General features: G+C 42.2%; 1 protein-coding gene across 1 annotated transcript; it reads left to right on the top strand.

Moving 5' to 3' along the window:
- Positions 1-285: 285 nt before the first annotated feature.
- Positions 286-20506, top strand: LOC119495805 (rho-related GTP-binding protein RhoQ). The gene is made up of 5 exons (XM_037782616.1): positions 286-834; positions 1303-1361; positions 13618-13782; positions 16073-16168; positions 18039-20506. The coding sequence occupies exons 1-5, from the start codon at positions 693-695 to the stop codon at positions 18198-18200; spliced, it is 624 nt and encodes a 207-aa protein (XP_037638544.1). The 5' UTR covers positions 286-692; the 3' UTR covers positions 18201-20506.
- Positions 20507-20870: the final 364 nt, after the last annotated feature.

Raw genomic sequence — 20870 nt, 5'->3', positions numbered from 1 at the left:
TGCTTTTATTGTCTGATGTTCTGTTTTAACAGTTACCATATCTTTTACTTTATTTATCTGCTTTTATTGTCTTGTGAAGCACTTTGTAACATCTGTTTTGAGAAGTGCTATATAAATACATTTAGTATTATTATTATTATAAGGATTAAAACAATGTGTTTTGTATAACATCTTCCTAATATTTATGATGTCATTTCTTACAGTCCTTGGTTCCCACCAGGCGGAGGAGTGCACTTTATCCAGAGCCCCTTGCTTTCAAACCCAAGCTCCGCCTCTCCAGCAAAGCGCACCCAGCCAGCCAGCAGCCAGCAGCCAGCAGCCTGTCCAGCAGCAGCAGCAGCAGCAGCACAGTGCGCCAGGCAGCAGCCGGAGCTCAGGCGTGGAGCTACACCGAGGAGAGAGCACCACTGACCGGGCAGCAGCAGCAGCAGCAGCAGCAGCAGGGGTACTTCTCTGGAGAAAAGACGCATTAAACCTGCATTAAGAACCTCTAAAGACTGAGGGAAAGGGAACTCCTGCACAGCCAAATTTTGGGAGTAGTCTGCAGTAACCAGTGGTGGTGTTGGAGAGAGAGACAGAGATGCAGTTCCTCCGACCCTGGTGATGCCCAGCAGCCTGGGATCACCGCCCAGCAGCAGCAGCAGCAGCAGCAGGAGGAAGAGGAGGAGGAGGATGATGGTAAGGTCGGGATCATGGCTAACGGAACCGGTACCATCATGTTAAAATGCGTCGTGGTTGGAGACGGTGCAGTGGGCAAAACGTGTCTCCTGATGAGCTATGCCAATGACGCCTTTCCAGAGGAGTATGTGCCCACAGTCTTTGATCATTATGCAGGTAGGAATGCATTCTATTATATGTCTTATCATGGGCGTCTAATAATAATAATAACATCATGACATGTGCATGAACTGCTGCTATTCTAATGATTCAAATCTAATGTCTGTTTTTCCTCTGCCACTCTTTCCTCAACTGCATTGGCTTGCATCTGTTGCTATAAATCATTATGCAGGTAGGAATATTTCTATTATATGTCTTATCATGGGCGTCTAATAATAACATGACATGTTGGAACTGCTGCTATTCTAATGATTCAAATCTAATGTCTGTTTTTTCCTCTGCCACTCTTTCTCCAACTGCATTGCATCTGTTGCTATAATGAAAACCACTTGTTTGCCTCCTACATAGCAGAGAGGGGTTGGGGACCCTAACCCCTCCCCTATCTCCCTCCCTCTCTTTCTACTCACCCCTCTCCAACCTCACCCTCCTTCCTCCTCTCAACTGCTCTTTGTCATTTCCTTGCAGTGAGTGTCAACGTTGGAGGAAAGCAGTACTTACTGGGACTGTATGACACAGCTGGTCAGGTACAGTTTATTTTTATTTATTTATTTATTTATTTTTTCATTTTTTGTTCTCCTTTATTTGGTTTTACTCAGACATTTACATAAACATACTTAGTTAGATACAAATATAGTTATATAAACACGACATTTGTTTATTTTAGGGCTGTCAACGTTAACGCGATAATAATGCTTTAACGCAAATTTGATTTAACGCCAATAATTTCTTTAATGCATTAAAGCAACTTGCGATTTCGAGGTTGTAACAGGCTCTGTCTTAAAGTTGAAGTGAAGATACTGGTATCACATGAAACTAAGAAACCTAAGGAATCCATTGGTACCAACCATGTCATACTAGCATGTAGGGAAGGAGGCTAAATAACGCTCCAAACTTATGCAACATTTTGGCGAGTACAAACTGGCATGGCCATTTTCAAAGAGGTCCCTTGACCTCTGACCTCAAGATATGTGAATGAAAATGGGTTCTCTGGGTACCCACGAGTCTCCCCTTTACAGACATGCCTACTTTATGATAATCAAATGCAGTTTGGGGCAAGTCATAGTCAAATCAGCACACTGACAAACTGACAGCGATTTGAGCAAAATTTATATGCTGTGAGGGTTTCTGGACAATATTTATCATTGTTTTGTGTTAATTGATTTCCAATAATAAATATATACATACATTTGCATAAAGCAGCATATTTTCTCACTCCCATGTTGATAAGAGTATTAAATACTTGACAAATCTCCCTTTTTTCTTTCATTTTTTTTTCCTTTATTTGGTTTTACTCAGACATTTACATAAACATACTTAGTTATATACAAATATGAAGTGAACCAACTTTTCCACTTTTTTTACAATGAAATTATAGAACACACAAATATAACATGGGGGTGCTTTTCATGTGAAATAAGATAAAATAAATTATAGTAATAAAACAAATTACATTTAAAAATTAAATAAAAATTAAACAAAAGAAGGGGCGTTTTGGGGAAATATACTTTTTCCCACTCCCTTCAAAATTACCTCTCATTTAGTTTCTTGAAGCCTCATTGAGAACGTAATTCTTTCCATTACAAATATTTCATAAATTACATTATACCAGTTCATACCAGATACCCCATCTAACGATGGGGTATCTGGTTTAAGCCATTTCTTAGTAATTGCTTTTCTAGCCGCTACACTCAATAATCTAAATAAGTATTTTTTTTTTAATATTTGTAGAATTTGAAAGTAGAAGACCAAACAGGAGTTCGTCCCACTTAAAAACTATGTTTGTACCAAATAGAGTAACTAATTCTGTAGAAATCTTACGCCAAAAAGAATTTACTTTTGGACAGGCCCAAAACAGGTGATGGTGGTTAGCTACCTGGGAGCCACAGTTCCTCCAGCAGCTGGAAGAGCCTGAATGATGAGACTTCTGAGCAGGTGTAATTATTTTTATTTTTTTATCCTCTGGCCACGTGCCAAGCATGTCAAGGACACATACACTCCCCTCTGTCTCTCACTCCGTCTCTATCTCGGTCTCCCCGATGCACTCCTGGGACCAATAAGTTTCCGCCGGTGCCTCCCAACACGCCCACAGGCTTCATATTCAGGCCAGACGCTAAGCTGCAACAGGTGACGTTTTTTTTTCGCGCATGGGTTTTACTGCCAGAGTCTGGTGTGCCATGGACAGTGATGGTAGTGACGGGGGGTTTCAATAGTTCTATTATGTGGAGAACAGGACTCCTATGTCCAGTAGTGATGTCACAGGTTTGTTAATAGGGTTGCCTAATGCCGGGGCTTTTTCTTTACAATGTGCCATTCAGCGGGCAAGAGTTAAAACTGTACTGAAAATGCACTGGCCTACACATACACACACACAATAATGTTTGCACTCAGCAGAAGAGCCAGTGTTAACACACAAAGACAGAGGAAACCATGTTAACACATGACAGATGAGGTCACAAGATATGGTGCATTATTTACCACCAGAAGTTTTGGTCTGTGTGATAACTTTGATGATTAGACTAGAGCGGAAATTATTAGTCAAGTCATCAACACAAATGAATAAGGAACAATTTGATTAATTGTTAGTTGCAGCCATAGATCATTAATACATTGAATATACTGAATATAAACACAACATTTGTTTGTTTGTTTGTTGTTGTTTTATGGCTGTCAAAGTTAACGGGAAAATAAAACGCCACTAATTTCTTTAACGCATTAACGCAACTTGTGGTTTCTAGGCTGTAACAGGCTCAGTCTTAAAGTTAGAGTGAAGATACTGGTATCACGTGAAACTAGGAAACCTGAAGAATCCATTGGTGTCAACCTTGTCATACTAGCATGTAGGGAAGGAGGCTAAGTAACGCTCCAAAGTTACGCGTTCAAAGGGGTCCCTTGACCTCTGACCTCTAGATATGTGAATGAAAATGGGTTCTATGGGTACCCACGAGTCTCCCCTTTACAGACATGCCCACTTTATGATAATCACATGCAGTTTGGGGCAAGTCATAGTCAAGTCAGCACACTGACAGCGATTTGAGCATATTTTTGATGTTAATGCAGTAGTGAGGGTTTCTGGACAATATTTGTCATTGTTTTGTGTTAATTGATTTCCAATCAAAATACATACATTTGTATAAAGCAAGCATATTTGTCCACTCCCATGTTGATAAGAGTATTAAATAGTTGACAAATCTCCCTTTAAGGTACATTTTGAACAGTTAAAAAATGTGTGATTAATTTGCGATTAATCGCGAATAACTATTTTAAGCGATTGACATCTCTAGTTTGTTTCCGAGAACCTCCACAGAGCACCTTTAAGTTTGGACTCCCTTTCTCTGCCCCAAGACCTTTAACCTCCGTCTTTCCCAGCAACCTAAAACTGTACACATGTCAAATGTTGAATAGTTAATGCTTTCCTCAGGGCCGGATTTAACTCTGTGAAGTCAGAATGAGTCACAATCTGAAATCGGATCCGTTCATCGGAAAGACAAAAACCAGGCGCTGAAAGGTCAACCGGGGGGAATATTCAGCCGTTTCTCTATTCTGTTCATTCATGAATGCTAAATGCACAAGTCCATGAATAGCAAATCACAGCCGCCCTCCCTCCTTCTTTCCACCCAGACAGCTACCTGTGGCTGCGTTACATATTTCAGTTCGGGAGAAAACAGATGGTAGAGGTGTTACTACTCGGTTGTAGAAAGAGGAACCTTATTGTCTATTCTGGCGTGTTTGATATGGTGTGTGTGTGTCAGATGAGGGTTTGTTTTTAGCTGATTCAGAGTGTCTCTGAAATGGAGAAGTTCTCCCAGATGTCTGCCGTGGCTGCTGCCGGCCACCGAGAGTAGAGTTACGGCTCTTGAAAACGCACCCCCCCACTCCCCCTCCCGCCCCTCGACTCCGCTGACCTCTTTATGTGGAGCACAAGGCCAGCTGGTAATGTTTATAGCTTCAGCATCTGATCAAAGACCCGGCGCCCCGAAGAGAGAGGAGAGAGAGAGTGAAAGAAAGACAGAAAGAGGAAGAGAGAGACAGATGGGGGGGAGGGGGGCGGGGGGGTAAGGAAGGAGGAGGAGGAGGGGGTGGAATTGCCCAGAAAGTAGATAAATTCAGTCGTCTCAGTTTCATTTTCCTTTCCCTTTCTCTCTATCACTCTTTCATTTCAAACACTCCCCTCATCAACTCCACTAGAGCTGCACAATTAAACGTATATAATCGCGATCACGATTTTGGCTTCCCAAAATTCAATGAACATGATCGACTGCGATGTTTAAAATGCTCCATTTTGGCTTCACTTTTGAGGAGCTGTGATGCCCATCGACTGTATATAAGAAGTGGACGTAGTCACTGTCACATCACCCATTGGTTTGTGGACGACGGTTTTGAAGCCTCGAGTTCGGCAATTTTGGCCGTCGCCAAATTGCGAAGCTCTCGTGAGATGGTTATTGTTAGGATAGGTCGTCGGGCAGTGGGTCTCGCAAGAGTTTTTGCAAGTTTTTGCAAATTTTTGCGGGTTACCTTCTAGACATGACCCATTGTGGCCGTCGCCGTCTTGTTTTTTTGCTGTCACCATATTCGTTTTTTGCCTTCGCCATCTTGTTTTTTGGTCGTAGCTCTCTGGTTTGTGGACCTCGCCATCTTAATTTTTTGCTACCAGAAGTGACACTAGAGGGTGTAATTAAATACAACCGAACGCTGAATAAGCCCAACATGGAAGAGAAAGCAGCGCTCTGTTTATTTAAATGTGAAAGTGCAATGAAAATATTTTTTCACTAAAATCAATGAACAATCGTGATAAATAATTGTGATCTCAATGCAGATCTAGAATAATCGTGATTATCATTTTGGCTATAATCGTGCAGCCTTAATCTCCACCTCTGGCCTGCGCTACACATGTTCAATTGGCTTCAAGTTCCCTGTAATATCAATTCCTGGCATGGCTTCCACGATGGTGTCGGCAGCATTACAGATACACGCCGCCGCCGTGCCCTCATCGGATGCGATTCCATGCTGTCACGCCGGTGTTACATGTCAGGGCCACATAATCACGGCTCGCCACTGAGCCGAGTGCCATTGTGCTCAGTCTGCTGTTGATACTGCTGCCCTGCCTGCTATTGTCTGCGCGCTGCCACGTCGCTCCCTCAGCCGCGGCCTATTGAATTATTCCATATGGAAGGTCTGCGAAGTCTGTGATGAGGGAACGGAGGGGAAAGCCTTTACTTATTCATTCATTCTCCTGCTGCTGGTGCTGCTGCACTCAAGAAAATCTAGCATCGCTGCCCGAGGAGGAGCAGGAGGAAACGGGAAGTGGATGCTAAGTGATGTGGTACCCATGGAAACGCTTTAGGTAGAGGAACACACGAGTTGTGGGATCCGTGCCCCGCTGCCCCAATAACCCCCTCGTTGTTGTTGGACTGTTCTTCATTTGCTCAGCCCTTCAACTGCTTTCACACTTAACTGCACATCCTGTGATCACTTTTACCATTTCACTTCACCCATTGCCCCCTCTTTCCTCTCCTTACTGTCTGAGTCTTTACCCCCTCTCTCCTCTCCTTACTGTCTGATGTGTCTTTTTTGACTCGGCAACCCAAAGTGGCCCAGTGACCCCCAGACGTCTTAGTGGTTAAGGGAGGGTGGCAGGTGGGGCTGGGGGAGACTGGAAATGGTTTTACGCAGCGGGGATCCTGTCACCACTGAGCTGCTTCGACACAGAGAAATGGGAATACTATAGACGTGCCTCAGCTCACACTTTCCACTTGAGATTTTACACTTTCGAGTAACCCTATATTCTCCTTTAGAGAGGAAACCTACGCTCTTCTTAAGGCTCTGACAATTTGGGGCCTTCAGTGAGCGTCTGTCGGCCTAGTTTTTGCGGTGTGTCCCGCACCGTTGGCACTAGTCTGCCCGTGTCGGAGGCTTTTTGGCCGATTCAGCATGTTGAATAGGTGGCGGTGCCCGTTGGTGAGAGAAATCCCTCTGATCGGCTGTTCAGCTTAAGCGAATCAGTGCACGATAAGAGAAACGGAAGTGAGGAAGGCAAACAATTCAGACCAAGTATCTTTTCCCAAACCTAACTAAGTAGTTTTATTGCCTAAACCTAACTAAGTTGTTTCCTGTGAAGACAGATGTTTATTTTGAAAAGACTGTAGCGGAAATCAGCATGTGTGTTACATGTTGCTAGTTATTTGTAGGAAAACGCACGAAAAATGAGGAATAACTTCTCTTAAGATATCATACGAACCGCTGTATGAGGATACATACACAATACTTGTTAGTGGGATCAAGTTATTGTTAGTTTTGGTCTTCTTTTTATAAGAAAAATATAGTATATTATCAGCTTTGTCCTTTAACAATTTTGTAGTCTCCAAGCTGAAGCTGAGATAAGGCCTGATGACATCATAAGGGACTTGACAAAGCTCCTCCAGAGTCACAGAAGACACACAGTGTACTGTATATAGCAGTCCCATTGGTTTGTGGACTGTTGTTTTGAAGCCTCGAGTTTGACATTTTGGCTGTAACCATCTTGGTATTTGGCCGTAGCCAAATACCAAGATGTGGCACAAGAGGGTGGAGCTGTTTCAATGTTTTTAGGCGACCAAAATGTTACAATTAACTTTCATGAACTGAAAACACACTGCGAAAGGGTTAAAGTTGTAGTTGACGAAAACACGGACAACTCCCAGACCGGACAACGCCGTGGTAGCGACCTGTAAATCACAAGGTATCCACGCCCTAAAGCATCCCCTGCTTTATGGTCTATTTGACTCTAAATGGGACCATAATTTACTAAATGAACATCATGCTGTATTGAAGAAGACTTGAAACTAGCGATTGAGACCATAAACTCATGTTTACAATGTTTGCTGAGGTAATAAATCAAGTGAGAAGTAGGCTCATTATCTCATAGACTTCTATACAATCAGACTTCTTTTTTGCAACCAGAGGAGTCGCCCCCTGCTGGCTATTAGAAAGAATTTAAAGTTTAAGGCACTTCAGCTTTGGCTTCACTTCTCAGACCTGGTGGTTGCCTTCTGGTAAGAACAGTGGAATTGCCCTTTAAATATTTCTCAAAATTGTTGGTGATAGATTTTCTGTCGATCGATTAATCAAGTTATCATTTCAGCACCAGTCTTTTAAAATCTTCTTGATCCTCTTTGCCACCTAAAGTAGTATATTTTGATTATATAACATTTTAGGGAAAAGTGTTAAAAGCATGCACATGAAAACAGTTCCTTCAAATGATTCATTAAAGATCTTAATTTAGGTTGTACATTCTACTTTCCATTAACTGCCATTACACCCAACATTAAACTGTCAGATCTTTGAATGGAGTATGGCAGGATGTTCTCACCATGCAGGCATGAATAGACAGAGTGCATCAGAGCTCAAGCTATGATTAATAATCATCAATCACCATTAAAGGACCAGTAAAATAGAAACGCATTCCTGGACCAAAATGTACAGATTTGCAGAGATCAGAGACAGAACTTTGTGAATAGACGCGTCTTGTGTTTGGGCTTGCGTTCCCGCCCGGCGGCCATGTTAGAGCAAGCGTCTCTGACTCTGTTGACATTGCCAGTTTATAGAGCCCCGAGGAGGCGATAGGAGTAGAAAAGGAGAAAAGATAGAGAAGAGAGAGAGCGGCGGGAGGAGGGAATGACTCACTGATATCATTGCACTCATATGTCACTGAGTCAACAGAGCACAGTCACACAGTGGAGCTCATACGATGGACAAATGAAGACGCAGAGCCTTGCCCTGATGGAGATGTATGGAGAGAAGTTAGTGTTAGTAGATCACGCAGTACACACACTAAGCCACTCATTCCTTTCTTCCCTTTCCCATGATCATAATATTTACTGCACTGCTGTGAAAAGACTGTTATGCAATGCCTCAGTGATGCGCTCATGAACTGTTGAACTGTGCTAATATGACATACTTCTGATGGAAACTTTTATCCAAAGCACCTTCACAGCAGCATGAGTGTAAACATCTCTGGACCGAGCGCTGATCAAACACTAGATTGAGCGTTGGAGCTACGTAGGAGTACATACTCTGTCTGTATCTCGCTATATATGCAGTATGCACTCTGAGTGGCTAGCGGGCATACTGTCTTTGGTAATGTGTCAGGGGTGTACTGAGGAAACAGTGTGAGAGAGCAGAGATGAGATGGGTCTCAGAGAAGCTGCGGGCCTGTTTACGGTAAACTGCTGAGTGGCTTACACTGTGCTCCTTTATGTCTGTTGCTCACCGGGGGGATCGGACAGTTCAGTTGTGCAAGCAAAGGTCACACAGATGATCCCATGTGACAGATATAGTTTTATCTTAGGGAGGCGGAGGAAAGTAAAATGAGCTGGATGACATAAGTATCAGATAGGATTGGGCGCTATGTTGTTATATAAATGTGTTGACTGTTGCAGATTTTGCTTTCACTGTTCATACCAATGTAGCTATTCCTTTGATCTCTAGTGAGATTGTTAAGGATAGGCATTGACCTCGAATGGTTAAGGTTTGGATAGGTCGTCAGCAGCAAGTCTCGGAAGAGTTTTTGCACGTTTTTTTGCTGGTTTCTGCAATTTTTGGGTTACTTTCTGTACATGACCCTTCAATATTTTGCAAATCATTGAGCAGAACAGCTGTATGGTAACGTTGATATATATATTTCAGGTATTTAATTTGCTTGATTTGCCCAAAACACTCCTATCTACTTATTTTATCTAGAAAAACTCTCGCCCCTGTGATGAACTAAATGCCAATGTCAGCATGCTAACATGCTCACAATGACAATGCAAACATGCTGATGTTTAACAAGTACCTTTTTCCATGTTCACCTTCTGCATGCTAATATTTGCTAATTAACACAAAGTACAGCTGAGGCTGATGGGAATGTCATTAGTTTTGCAGCTATTTGATCACAAGTATTGGAGAAATAAAAATGACCTGATGATAGCACTTGAAGAATAGTAACAGGATCACCAAACTTATAACAATTCATCCCAAAGAGGAACAAGAACGTCTGTGCCAAATGTCATGGCAATCCATCCAATAGTTGTCGTGACATTTCACTGAAGTCCAAAAATGTGAACCTCATGTTGGCCTTAAAGGAAAAGTCAAGGCATCATCAGAGTCTTTAGGATACATCCTCTGTTTTAGCCACGTGTAGTACTGCAAAAATGTTTCAATTGAATTTTCAGTTAAATATACTATATCAGGGTATTAATATTAAACATACCATTGGTTAGTATGTTATTTAGGGGTGGGCAATATAGAGAAAACCCTTTAACAGGGTACATGTAAAAAAAATTTATCACTGAATTCATCACATTGATGCAACAATCAGGTAAAAATCCAATATCTCCATAAAGCAGTCACTGATCTGTAACAGTGCCCACACTGGCCGACACAACCGGTGCTAAATGTAAGATTGAGAGTATTTCTATTGCCTCCACACGGCCTTCAACATGGCGACAGCTGATAGGATATACGTGCAGAGCGGCGGCCATGAGCTAGCCAGTGAAGCATGCTCACATGTACTAAAAGCACGTGCGGCCAGCCCGGCGATGTAAACAAAGACTGGAGAAGCTCTGATTACAACACACACAGAGGGAGATTGACTTCATTCTCTGCTCAGGTAGACATTACTCCTCACTAAATCTTTACATAGACAATAGTTGTTTAATATCAATGCTCTGGATATACTATAGAGAGCCTTAAAAGGGATGGACACCATGGTATAAATGGTATGTCAAAATCTGTGACGTTGACAAATTTATTGTCTCACTATATATGTCGTTACATTGCCTAATTTTATCATTTTATTTACTGTAATTTGAGGTCTTTATGTTGGTCTTTCACCAAACTATACAACTAAAAATCAGCCACATAGAGTTTGCGGATCATCCTCATCGTTTGTCTCAGCCTGCACGGAGCACCAGATGGTTTGCATTCATAACTGATTCATCACATAAGGGAATTCAGATAGTGTCAGGTAAGCTGTCAGTCACAGTTATGTTACATGAATGACTGTGATTGTCAAACAGTCGTCTCATGCGACCATCCGCAACCTGCTGGCGCTCCTGTCTGAGTGCCTGTCTGTGAGAACCTGTGAAATCCTGTACTCATGTGGAAGTAACAACTCATACATTTTTTAATAATATCCACTTGACCTACTCCAGCGGAGCGTAGTTGAGTCATCTACTACACGAGCACAGGCGTGAAGATTTGTACGCTGTTTTTATCATCTACTCCAATCGAATATGAATCCAGTATATCTTAAATTCATTACACGGCCAACAAAAGATCACGCACTGGCCCGGCTGATCTACTGCTATTCGGAGAATCTTCTGACATTCAATCCCCTTAATGCATTTGACTTGTTTCTGGGGTTATAGCAGTGTGATCATTTTGGACTGTGCCGTGTGTGTTTGGGACTCGCTGAAGGCGTCAGACTGAAAGACTGTCATGCCAGTGCTCCGTTGTCCCGTTGTAGCAAAGTGGGACGTGGCATCCAATTTGCTTTGATTTCAGGGATGTGGACAGTAAATTCCCCAGACAAGAGAGTGAGATTGATTCACTTGGTCCGAGTTGGTCCGGTTGAGTCATATCTAATTACTGGAGATCCATTGATCGATGAAGCTAGCAGCAGAAAACCGTCCCGATGTGTGCCGTCAGAAGAAGAAGTGAGAGGAGCCATGAATATTCATATGAGTGCACTCTGTCAAAAGGGTTTATCTTTGGTGAGGACGAGAGGGCGCTTGATCCGACGCATCTTGCATCTGTGACCATTTACACCACACCAATATGGGAGATGGCTGTGTTTTCAGTGTCTTGCGGCGATGCCTTGAAGGACTGCAAATGTAAAATAATCCCTTAATGCAGGGGTGTCAAACATACGGCCCGAGGGCCACAACCGGCCCGCCAAAGGGTCCGATCTGGCCCACTGAATGACTTTGCAGAGTGTAAAAAATTGCAGAGAAGTCATTAATTCCAATTTTTCAATAAAATGCTCTGCTATTCCTATTTGTCCACTAGAGGTTGCGCTGTCCTAAAGGCCCTATGCTGGATACACTATACATCAGACCGACAGACACAGGTACTTTGCAAAAAGTCAAGGCCGAGCCCCCTTTTGGGGGAAAGAAAACCGAAGATCCCATAGACTTCAATACAGTTTGACATATGTGTGGGTTCTAATTTTAACAAGTTTGTCTGCATTCTTCTCTTGATAAACAAACGTTTGTTTTATACACATGTCTAATAATTATTTTACGACCTTGCTTGAACCTGAGCGTTCGCGGTACCTTAATAAATTAAGGTTGATCGCCGCCATGTCCCTTCAGTCTTCCTCCGTCCAACACAGTGGCCGGATATTGTTTATCCAGACTTTTATACATATTTGATTGAATCACGTCAGGCTAAGTGTTGTTGCTACAACGTTAATGTATGATTGTATTACTGCAGCAGCCTCCCACTCAAGCTTACGTCAGCTAACCATGCTAGTCACTGTCACCAGCATCATTTAGCGATTTACCACACTGACAGTGAATATTAAGGTATCGTATGTGCCTCAAATCTCAGTGTGAAAGCCTCGTTAACCCGCTACTCAACAGCTTTTCGTCATTTTCTCACCTGTGACAGCGAGTTTCTTTCCCCCAAAAGGGAAACGCTGGATTGGTCTATAGCTTGGAGCCATAAAGCCCCTCAATTCTATCTCTTTTAGGACATGACAGGGGAACAAATCAGAGATCAGCGTTGTTTGATTTATTGTTGGTGCAACCAGCTACACAGCAACTCTTCGGCATAGCGTTATTACCAGTTTGTTTAAAGTAGAAGTTTGGAGACATATTTCAACTTCTTCAGTTTGCTCTGTTACCATCTATGAGGGACTGTTTTCTCCAAAAAGGTGGGGTGGTCACGAGAGCCTACTCTGGATGACGTATTGCCGTATTATAGATCTCACGTGCTTTCGTAGAGGCTACGTGATACAGAAAATATCTTTGTCAAAATGGAGAAAAGTGGACACACTGTCCACTGTCCAAAAAAAATGGACCAGTTCCTCTTTCTTCACATAGTTAATGGGAAGCCAGTGTGCTTGGCGTGTTAACAGCATCTTTCAGTGCTCAAGGAATATAATATGCGGCGTCACTATCAGACTCATCATGGTGAGAAATACAAGAACTTGCAAGGACAACTGAGAACAGAAGAGGAATGAATTATTGGCAGGTTTGAGGAAACGGCAGTCTGTTTTTAGTCGTGTTCATCATCTGGTTTGTAAATGGATTGTTGTTTTCAGAATGTACTTGAACCTCTTTACACTAAAATAAAGAGAAAAATGAAGATGTGTTGCTATATATAGGTTATTATGCAGTGGTTTTACTACTGAGATCAGATTGGGCTATATGAGGCCCATGAACTAAACAGAGTTTGACACCCCTGCTTTAATGTGTCAACTCTCACGTGAAGATCGTCCTCTTCACATTCTTCTCTCTTCATAACTCAGTTCCAACTGTGGTTCATCATGCGTATCATTCCTGTCATAATATTCCTCATCATTCCTGTGAAACAGCCGAGGAGCTAGCCAAGCACAGTGTAAAGTTAGCTCTCCTGGCTCCAGCGAGGAGTAAAAGTCTGTCTGTGTTCGGAGCTCATTTTTCACACGCTTAAATAATTCATGAGTAATAATTTCTCAGATGTTAAGAAACGGAAATGAATAATGTGTGCCCGCCATCCTGACCTCTCATCCTCCCCTGACCCCCTAACGTTAACTATTCCTGTCCCGTCTCCCTCCAGGAGGACTACGACCGCCTGAGGCCGCTGTCCTACCCGATGACCGATGTCTTTCTCATCTGCTTCTCGGTGGTAAACCCCGCCAGTTTCCAGAATGTGCGTGAGGAATGGGTGCCCGAGTTGCAGGAGTATGCACCCAGTGTCCCCTACCTGCTCATTGGCACCCAGGTCAGTCCATAATGCATCATTCATGCTCAGCTTCAAATTACTGCTTATACAGTATGTGATTTGTATTCATGTATATGCCTGAATATATTAATAATAATAATCTGTCACATCTGTATCAACATGATATGATATGAATTGTAACTGAAAAAAATTTGACTCTGTTGGCTTTTTGCTATCGTTGCTGTTTAGGAAAACACACACACACACACACACACACACATACACACATACACACATACATACAAACATACACACACACTTTCAGCTACAATGTGAATTTAACCTCAAGAGGCCACCGAGGCCAACAGAGCTATTTGTTAAATTCAGAGACAAATATGCATTGAATCCACCTCGGGCATATTTCCAAACCCTGAAGGAATGAGTTTTGCATAATGCATAGGAAACTTATGGCACGTTTCCACCAAGCAGTTCAGTCTAGTTCAGTTTGTTACACATTAGAACGGTTATTTTAGTGTTTCCATTAACAAAAGTTGTGGGTGGTACCAATAGAACCACTCCATTTTTGGAACCACCTGTGTTGAGGTTCCAAGTGAGCTGAACCGACACTAGAAGGAGGAGTTAAAACACTGCAGACCACTGATTGGTCAGAGAGAATCGTTACTAGTGTGACACGGGACATCCTCCACAAAGCGTCACAAACCCGTGATATTTAAATAGCCAGGCTACTGTCAATAGCGACCGCAATTTTGAATTTACTTGACCCAGATTTTTTAAAAATGGCAGCTCGCAAAACTACCCCGTACAATTGACGAAGTGCAGAGCGCTTTTTGGTTGCCGTTGAAATGATTCAGCAACTACATGGGCAGAAATACATACTAGGGCTGTCCCGAGTATAATTTGTTGGGCTCCGACCAGAGCAGCGCACTCCCTGCGCTCCTCTGGTCGCCTCCTCTGTGACCAGAGAGATCACCGCCAGCGCTCTGTCTATCCTCAGCGTTTCCTTTCCTCATTCCTCTCTGTGTGCAAGTGTAGACGTACCTCAAAGTCACGTTTGCGGGCCATCTCCCCTAAACGGCGGCGTTCTGAGGCTGATGGGTCCGCTCATTACAGACCGCCTTTCCAGCAGTGCCCGGCTGCAAACCCGTATATACAGCAGTTCGTCTCTGCGCTTTCAGACAGAGCGATCGGATCTCAATCAGATCAAAATCGGATCTCAATGACGACGTTGGAGACACGTATTAATACCAGGTGTAAATGTAATCAGGTTAAATCATATCTAGATATAATCTAGATACAAGATGTGTTTTAATGCCAAGTGTAAAGGGGGTCAGAGTCATGTTTTCCATTGTTATTATAAAAATGTTCATTAGTGCAGCATTAAGTAGAGGTGATTAAAAACAAACCTTGACAAAGAAAAGTTAATTTATTCAATAAAAAAAATTGGAACAGCCAGAACAAACCTGACTGGGGACCTCAGGCTGATCTGGCTCATGTGGGTTTAAAAGGTCTGTGGCTTGGTACAGGAAGGAGTCCTCTCTGCCTTTAAAGGTAATCATTAAATCAGAAATATTTAAACCAGCAATTAACTTATGCAAAAATGCTAAAGCTGGGCTTATGTCTTCAATAGAAGCATCACTAAACTCATGAAGATGTTAAGTGATGACACTAATCCTGAGTATTAGCCTATCTCTTAAGCCTTAAAAACCCACTGCCAGCACCACCATGTCCAAAACCGAGCGCTCACTTGTGGGTGGTTTTTCGGTCTGTGTTCCCTGGCAACCAAATGCCAGTGCAGCCAAGGCCCAGCGGTGATGAGGAGGATGGAGTGGGTGTCTGATTTATCTTGTGTCAGCTGATGTTTACTGCCCTTTTATCAGTTCCCGTCATAACTCGCTCGCTTGCTCTTTGGCCGGATGCTGATAAGTACGCATGAGCTTCATAACGCTGCCACAAATCACTCCAATTGAGAAAAGGGTTAATGAAGGTTGCTCCCAGTGCGATTGTGCAGGTGGATGCATTTATCATAACTGGTTATTACTGAGACGGGGATGAGTTGTCTGTGTGTGCTGAGCATTGCAATGAATAAAAGAAGAGTGAGGAACCTTGTGGTTGGCTGTGAAATCTCTTTGCACAAGAGCAGGAAGTGTGGGCCAACATTACAAAATGAGAAAACACACTGTCAGTTATACAGTTCAGCTCTCGTGGCTATGTTTAGAAGAGTGGAGAAAAGTGCTGTAATACCTGATTTCATGTTGTAACAAAGTCTTTAATCGATATCCATATTGTAACGGTGACTTAGCTCAGTGGAAGTGTCCCTTATCTCTTTCAGATTGACCTTCGTGACGACCCCAAGACCATTGCCAAACTGAATGACATGAAGGAGAAGCCCATACCCACTGAGCAGGGACAGAAACTAGCCAAGGAGGTTTGTATGTTTGTTCCTTCTGAAGAAGAGAAGTAATAAATAGCAGGGGAAAGAGACTAGAAGCTTACATTTTCACTTTCATGGTTGCAGAAGTGAGCTGTGAATGTCTCAGTATGAATGTCATTTCCTCAGTGAAATGCCTTGAATCAGACCTCCAAGTGGATCCAGGAATACATTCTGGGTCAACACGGATGTCCAGAGGACTTCCAGGCTGTAGGACATAATGTGGTTAATGTGATTAATCGCTCCCGTCAGGCAGAAACTGAGAATAAAAGTCAAACGTTCAAAAACGACAATCTAGACTCATTTTAAAGTTGGCAACAGAAGATAGGAGTTAGGTGGGATTCATGTCTCGTGGGAGTCATGAAGTTTTCTTATAGGCCACAGGAGTCCGTGTGAGATCACTTCAAGATATTTGAAGACCACTCAATTTAGAGCTATTTTCTTCAATGTGAGCAGTATTTTACCTTTGATATTACCTACAACTCTCTGTTGTTCTTGTTTTAGATGACCTGTCTTCCTTCAGATCTATGTCAAATTTAGGAATCCTTAAAGGTGCTATATGCGAGATTGGGAGCTGGCAAATTACAACCATGCAAGCTTATAGTGCCAACTTCTAACCAAACTACACTGTAGCTGAGTTTATTCACTCCAAACTTGTTGATGGAAACGCATTTAATTCACATTTAATTTTTTGCAATATTTCAAAATTTCACTTAAAATTCCCTTGACAATTGAATGGAAACACAGCTAGTGAATACAACGGCAACAGTGCTTATAGTGTTAACCTGGGGGAGAACCAGAGGGTGGGTGCTATGCTTCCGTAATGGCGCCGTCAGTCGGGACAGCGTTATCAGCATGGATGTACTTAGAGAACTGGATACAGCGTTGGAGGCGGGCCCCCGTTCATTCCTATGAAAGTTGCTCAGTGGCGCATGAAGCCTAAATTGCTCAACTTCCGTCTGGAAAAGTACCCGGATCTTGGGCAACTGGAACATGCGCAGTAGCGTACGCTCAGTTACATGACTCAGACACGGGGTCCCAACGTCACGCTGTCGTCACGGCTTGCGCTCCAGCCTCAGTCTAGGTCTTATTCACATGAATGGAGGAAGGGAAATAACTCTGGATTTGGCTATTAGTTCATTTTACAACTTTAAAAACTTATTTTTTTAAATAAGGGCTACTAAAGTGTTCGTACTGGCAAGTTGATTCACCTCAAAAAAAAATATCCGCTGAGTTACAGACGTCTCTTTCCCAATGTAAGTGTATGGGAAAAAGTATTTTTGGGCCCAATACATCATGTGACTGACACGGAAGTTGCAGTACCGCTGTTTGACCACTACGAAAGTTGGGATCGACGACTGATACACTGCCTCGGGGCTTGGTAATCAGCTGTTACCACCTTATGAGAGCAGTGCAGAGTGGCAACTGTGAGCTAGCCAGCGGGGTACGCTCACATGCACAAACATGCACTAAAAGCACGCACAGTCGGCGATGTCAACAAAGCGAGGAGAAACTTGTATTACAACACACACAGAGGGAGAGCAACTTCATTCTCGGCTCAGGTAGACATTACTCCATTTTAACAAAACAGATATAATGTGATAATTCGTGAGCTTCACGCATGCTGATAGGCGGATTGTGTTAACCTTTGGACAGACCCAGGCTAGCTGTTTCCCCCTCTGTTTCCAGTCTTTATGCTAAGCTAAACTAACCAGCTGTTGGCTGTAGCTTTATATTTAAGAATCGATCTTGTCATATAACTCTGGGCAAGAAAGACAATCTATTCCTGGAACTACATGCTAGTTGACCATCGTATTGTACTGGAATTTTTTGACTGATTGTCCGTCCTATCTTTTCTTCTCATCAGATCGGTGCATGTTGCTACGTTGAATGTTCAGCTTTGACCCAGAAGGGCCTGAAGACGGTGTTCGACGAGGCCATCATCGCAATCCTGACTCCCAAGAAGAAGAAGGGAGCTCTGAAGAGAAGACTTGGACCCCGCTGCATCAACTGCTGCCTGATCACGTGATACATAAACCTGGAGATCATTCAGCAAACCAACCATAAACCAAACCTGGACTGGAGGCTAGAGACAGACAAAAGAAAAATGCACAGACAGCAGCGTGAGACAAAAGATAGGACTGAAAACAAGAGCTACTTTGAAGCTGCAGGGCTCTTGGAACAGCCATAACTCTCTGCTGCTGTCCAACACAGGTTGAGGATGCAGTTTACTACCAAAGGAGCACAAAACTCAAGTCAGTCTCTTCTTCTAAAAGACTTTTTGCCTCAAAAGTACCTTCTTTTATAACCATTTTTAATCATGTTTCCTGTACAAAATTGTTGTAAGCGGTCATGCGGAAAAAAAACACGAAATGACATTTCCGTTTTAAGGAGTTCATATTATTTCTTTGCGCTAGATTATTGATTTATCTCTATAAGAGCAGATCAGAGAAAGCCTGCAGCTGATAAATAATGAGAGAAGTGACACTGTGACAGTGGCCAGGATACATTTCTGGACATAAGGGCCCAGTTTATTTCAGATTTAAAAATCTGTTGGTCCACAAAGTCTCCAATTATTTGCCAATTGAGAAGCTGCAAATGAAACCACACAAAGTGCTTTGTGTTGTGTGGGCGCTAACACAAATCGACAGTGAGTGTAATGCTGTTCAGACACATTTAAGGCCTGAAACTGTATTATTTTAAAGTTTTAGAGTCTTGTTTTTGCCTTATAGAAAGCCCATTATTTTACAGTTTGGCAAAACATTAGGTCTTCATCAGGAGCTGAAGAGGTCTATTATCCATTTTTTAAATATATATTATCCAGAGTTTATGATTCTATATCTCTAAAATAGAGACGATCTAACAAATATTATTTTGTCAGCTTACTTTCTTTTTTTCAATTTTTTGCTATCCTGCAATAATATGTTATCCTTTTATCACCTTTAAGAAGGTTTAGAAGAAGAAGAAGAGGAGGGATCTCATTTTAGAAATGAAACTCTGATTCATATCCAACGTCCAAAGAATCAAATGCACACTTTCATCAGAATCACGTGGCTGAGGTGACCCAATACTGTACGTGTAATGCACAACATGAAGCACAGTCAGCGCCACAACAAAGCACATTCCTCTGCTTTTGAACACAGTAACTCTCCCAGAAAAGACTGATTGAAGCACAGACGACGCACAAGTATGAGCATAGCACACTATCTTACCACGCACAATCATACTGTAGTCCATCAAGTCTCTAAAATACTTTTCAGGAAGGACAGCGATTCAAACTGTTTTTAAAGGATACAAGAAGGGGTTGCAGCAGCAGTCTGTAAATTTTACACGTTACCAATTACCAATTTTACACATCACTAAATTAAAACGGGTTGTACCACACAAACTAGTTCTTACTTTGACGCGTCTCCACTTCCTCCCACTGTATAGAATTGAAGCCAAAATATCCCGGATACTGGAGCTGCCATCTTGAGATTTTGACCTCATTTGGAGCCAGAGTCTGCGCAGTAGTGATCGGGCGGTAGAGCCGCGATATCGAGGTCAACCGCCGAGCCAATCGAGAGCCGAGCACGGCCGCAGCTTGTTAGCGAGAGAGACTCACAGCTGTCAATCATGACGTCTCACCGCCTTTTTATAGCATCAAATAACTAATTGAAACCAAACCTATCAGAAAAATGAACACTTGAACATACATCGGCGTGATAAGTACTACCTAAAATGACAGAAACCATCTCTGGGAAAAATGTATTTGATGTGTACTTTGACTTTTTAGTCTGGCTCACGTCCCATCCTCTAACATGGAGGGGGCGGGCTTTATGACCTATACTGCAGCCAGCCACCAGGTGGCGATCCAGATGTTTTGGCTTCACTTTTGGGGGAGCTGTCATGTCATCCAGTAACTGTCAGGCGCAGCTGTTGCATAGCGTTAGCCAACTGAACCAACTGACAACGTTAGCTTGCAAAGATAGAACTTGTTTTGAATGAAGAGTAAAAGAGTTAATAATGGTCGACACTTCAAAAATCAGTGTAATGACGATGTAAAGTGTCCATTAAAGAGTATATTTTACCAAAACAACACAATATACCAATAATGCCAATAATGTGAGACTAAATGACGAGATAACATTACTGTAAGTAACACTGGTTGGGTTAGATTCATCTTATTTTTCCCACTCGTTCTAAATTGTACTAACTTTGATGTTTCTCTCCCTGGATGCAAATATAAAAGAAAGTCATTGCTATATTTACAAAGTATCAGCACTAAAGTTTAACATATCAGTTTACCACCTAAAATTGTTATTTTAGGCACTTATTTTACATCCCCTGATGTTACAGTGACTTTGCAAATTCTTCCCTGGGGCGGGCAGCAGGCTGGTTACATACATACCTACCTACGACCATATTTTTTAAGTTTTAATGGTGCAACCCAATGTAAATCCCTAACTTGAAACTAGCTTATACTAGAACTTATAAAGGACTTTACATTAGCGCCGCAACAATTAATCGATTAGTTGTCAATTAGTAAATTAATCAACAACTATTTTGATGATCGATTAATTGTTTTGAGTATTTTTTTTAAGAGAAAAAAGTAAAAATTCTCTGGTTCCAGCTTCTTAAATGTGGATATTTTCTAGTTTCTTTACTCCTCTATGACAGTAAACTGAATATCTTTGAGTTGTGGACAAAACAAGATATT

Source organism: Sebastes umbrosus, chromosome 10 (assembly GCF_015220745.1).
Source record: "Sebastes umbrosus isolate fSebUmb1 chromosome 10, fSebUmb1.pri, whole genome shotgun sequence".
In the NCBI taxonomy this organism is placed as follows: Eukaryota; Metazoa; Chordata; class Actinopteri; order Perciformes; family Sebastidae; genus Sebastes; species Sebastes umbrosus.
The sequence above is the reverse complement of the archived record's forward strand: the minus strand, read 5'-3'. Positions and strand labels throughout refer to the sequence as shown.

Bases quoted from the DNA above. Each gene is read 5' to 3' on its own strand.
- LOC119495805 (XM_037782616.1), top strand. From the start codon at position 693: ATGGCTAACGGAACCGGTACCATCATGTTAAAATGCGTCGTGGTTGGA. The intron at 835-1,302 runs GTAGGAATGCAT...ATTTCCTTGCAG, and splicing joins AGTCTTTGATCATTATGCAG to TGAGTGTCAACGTTGGAGGA. The intron at 13,783-16,072 runs GTCAGTCCATAA...TATCTCTTTCAG, and splicing joins ACCTGCTCATTGGCACCCAG to ATTGACCTTCGTGACGACCC.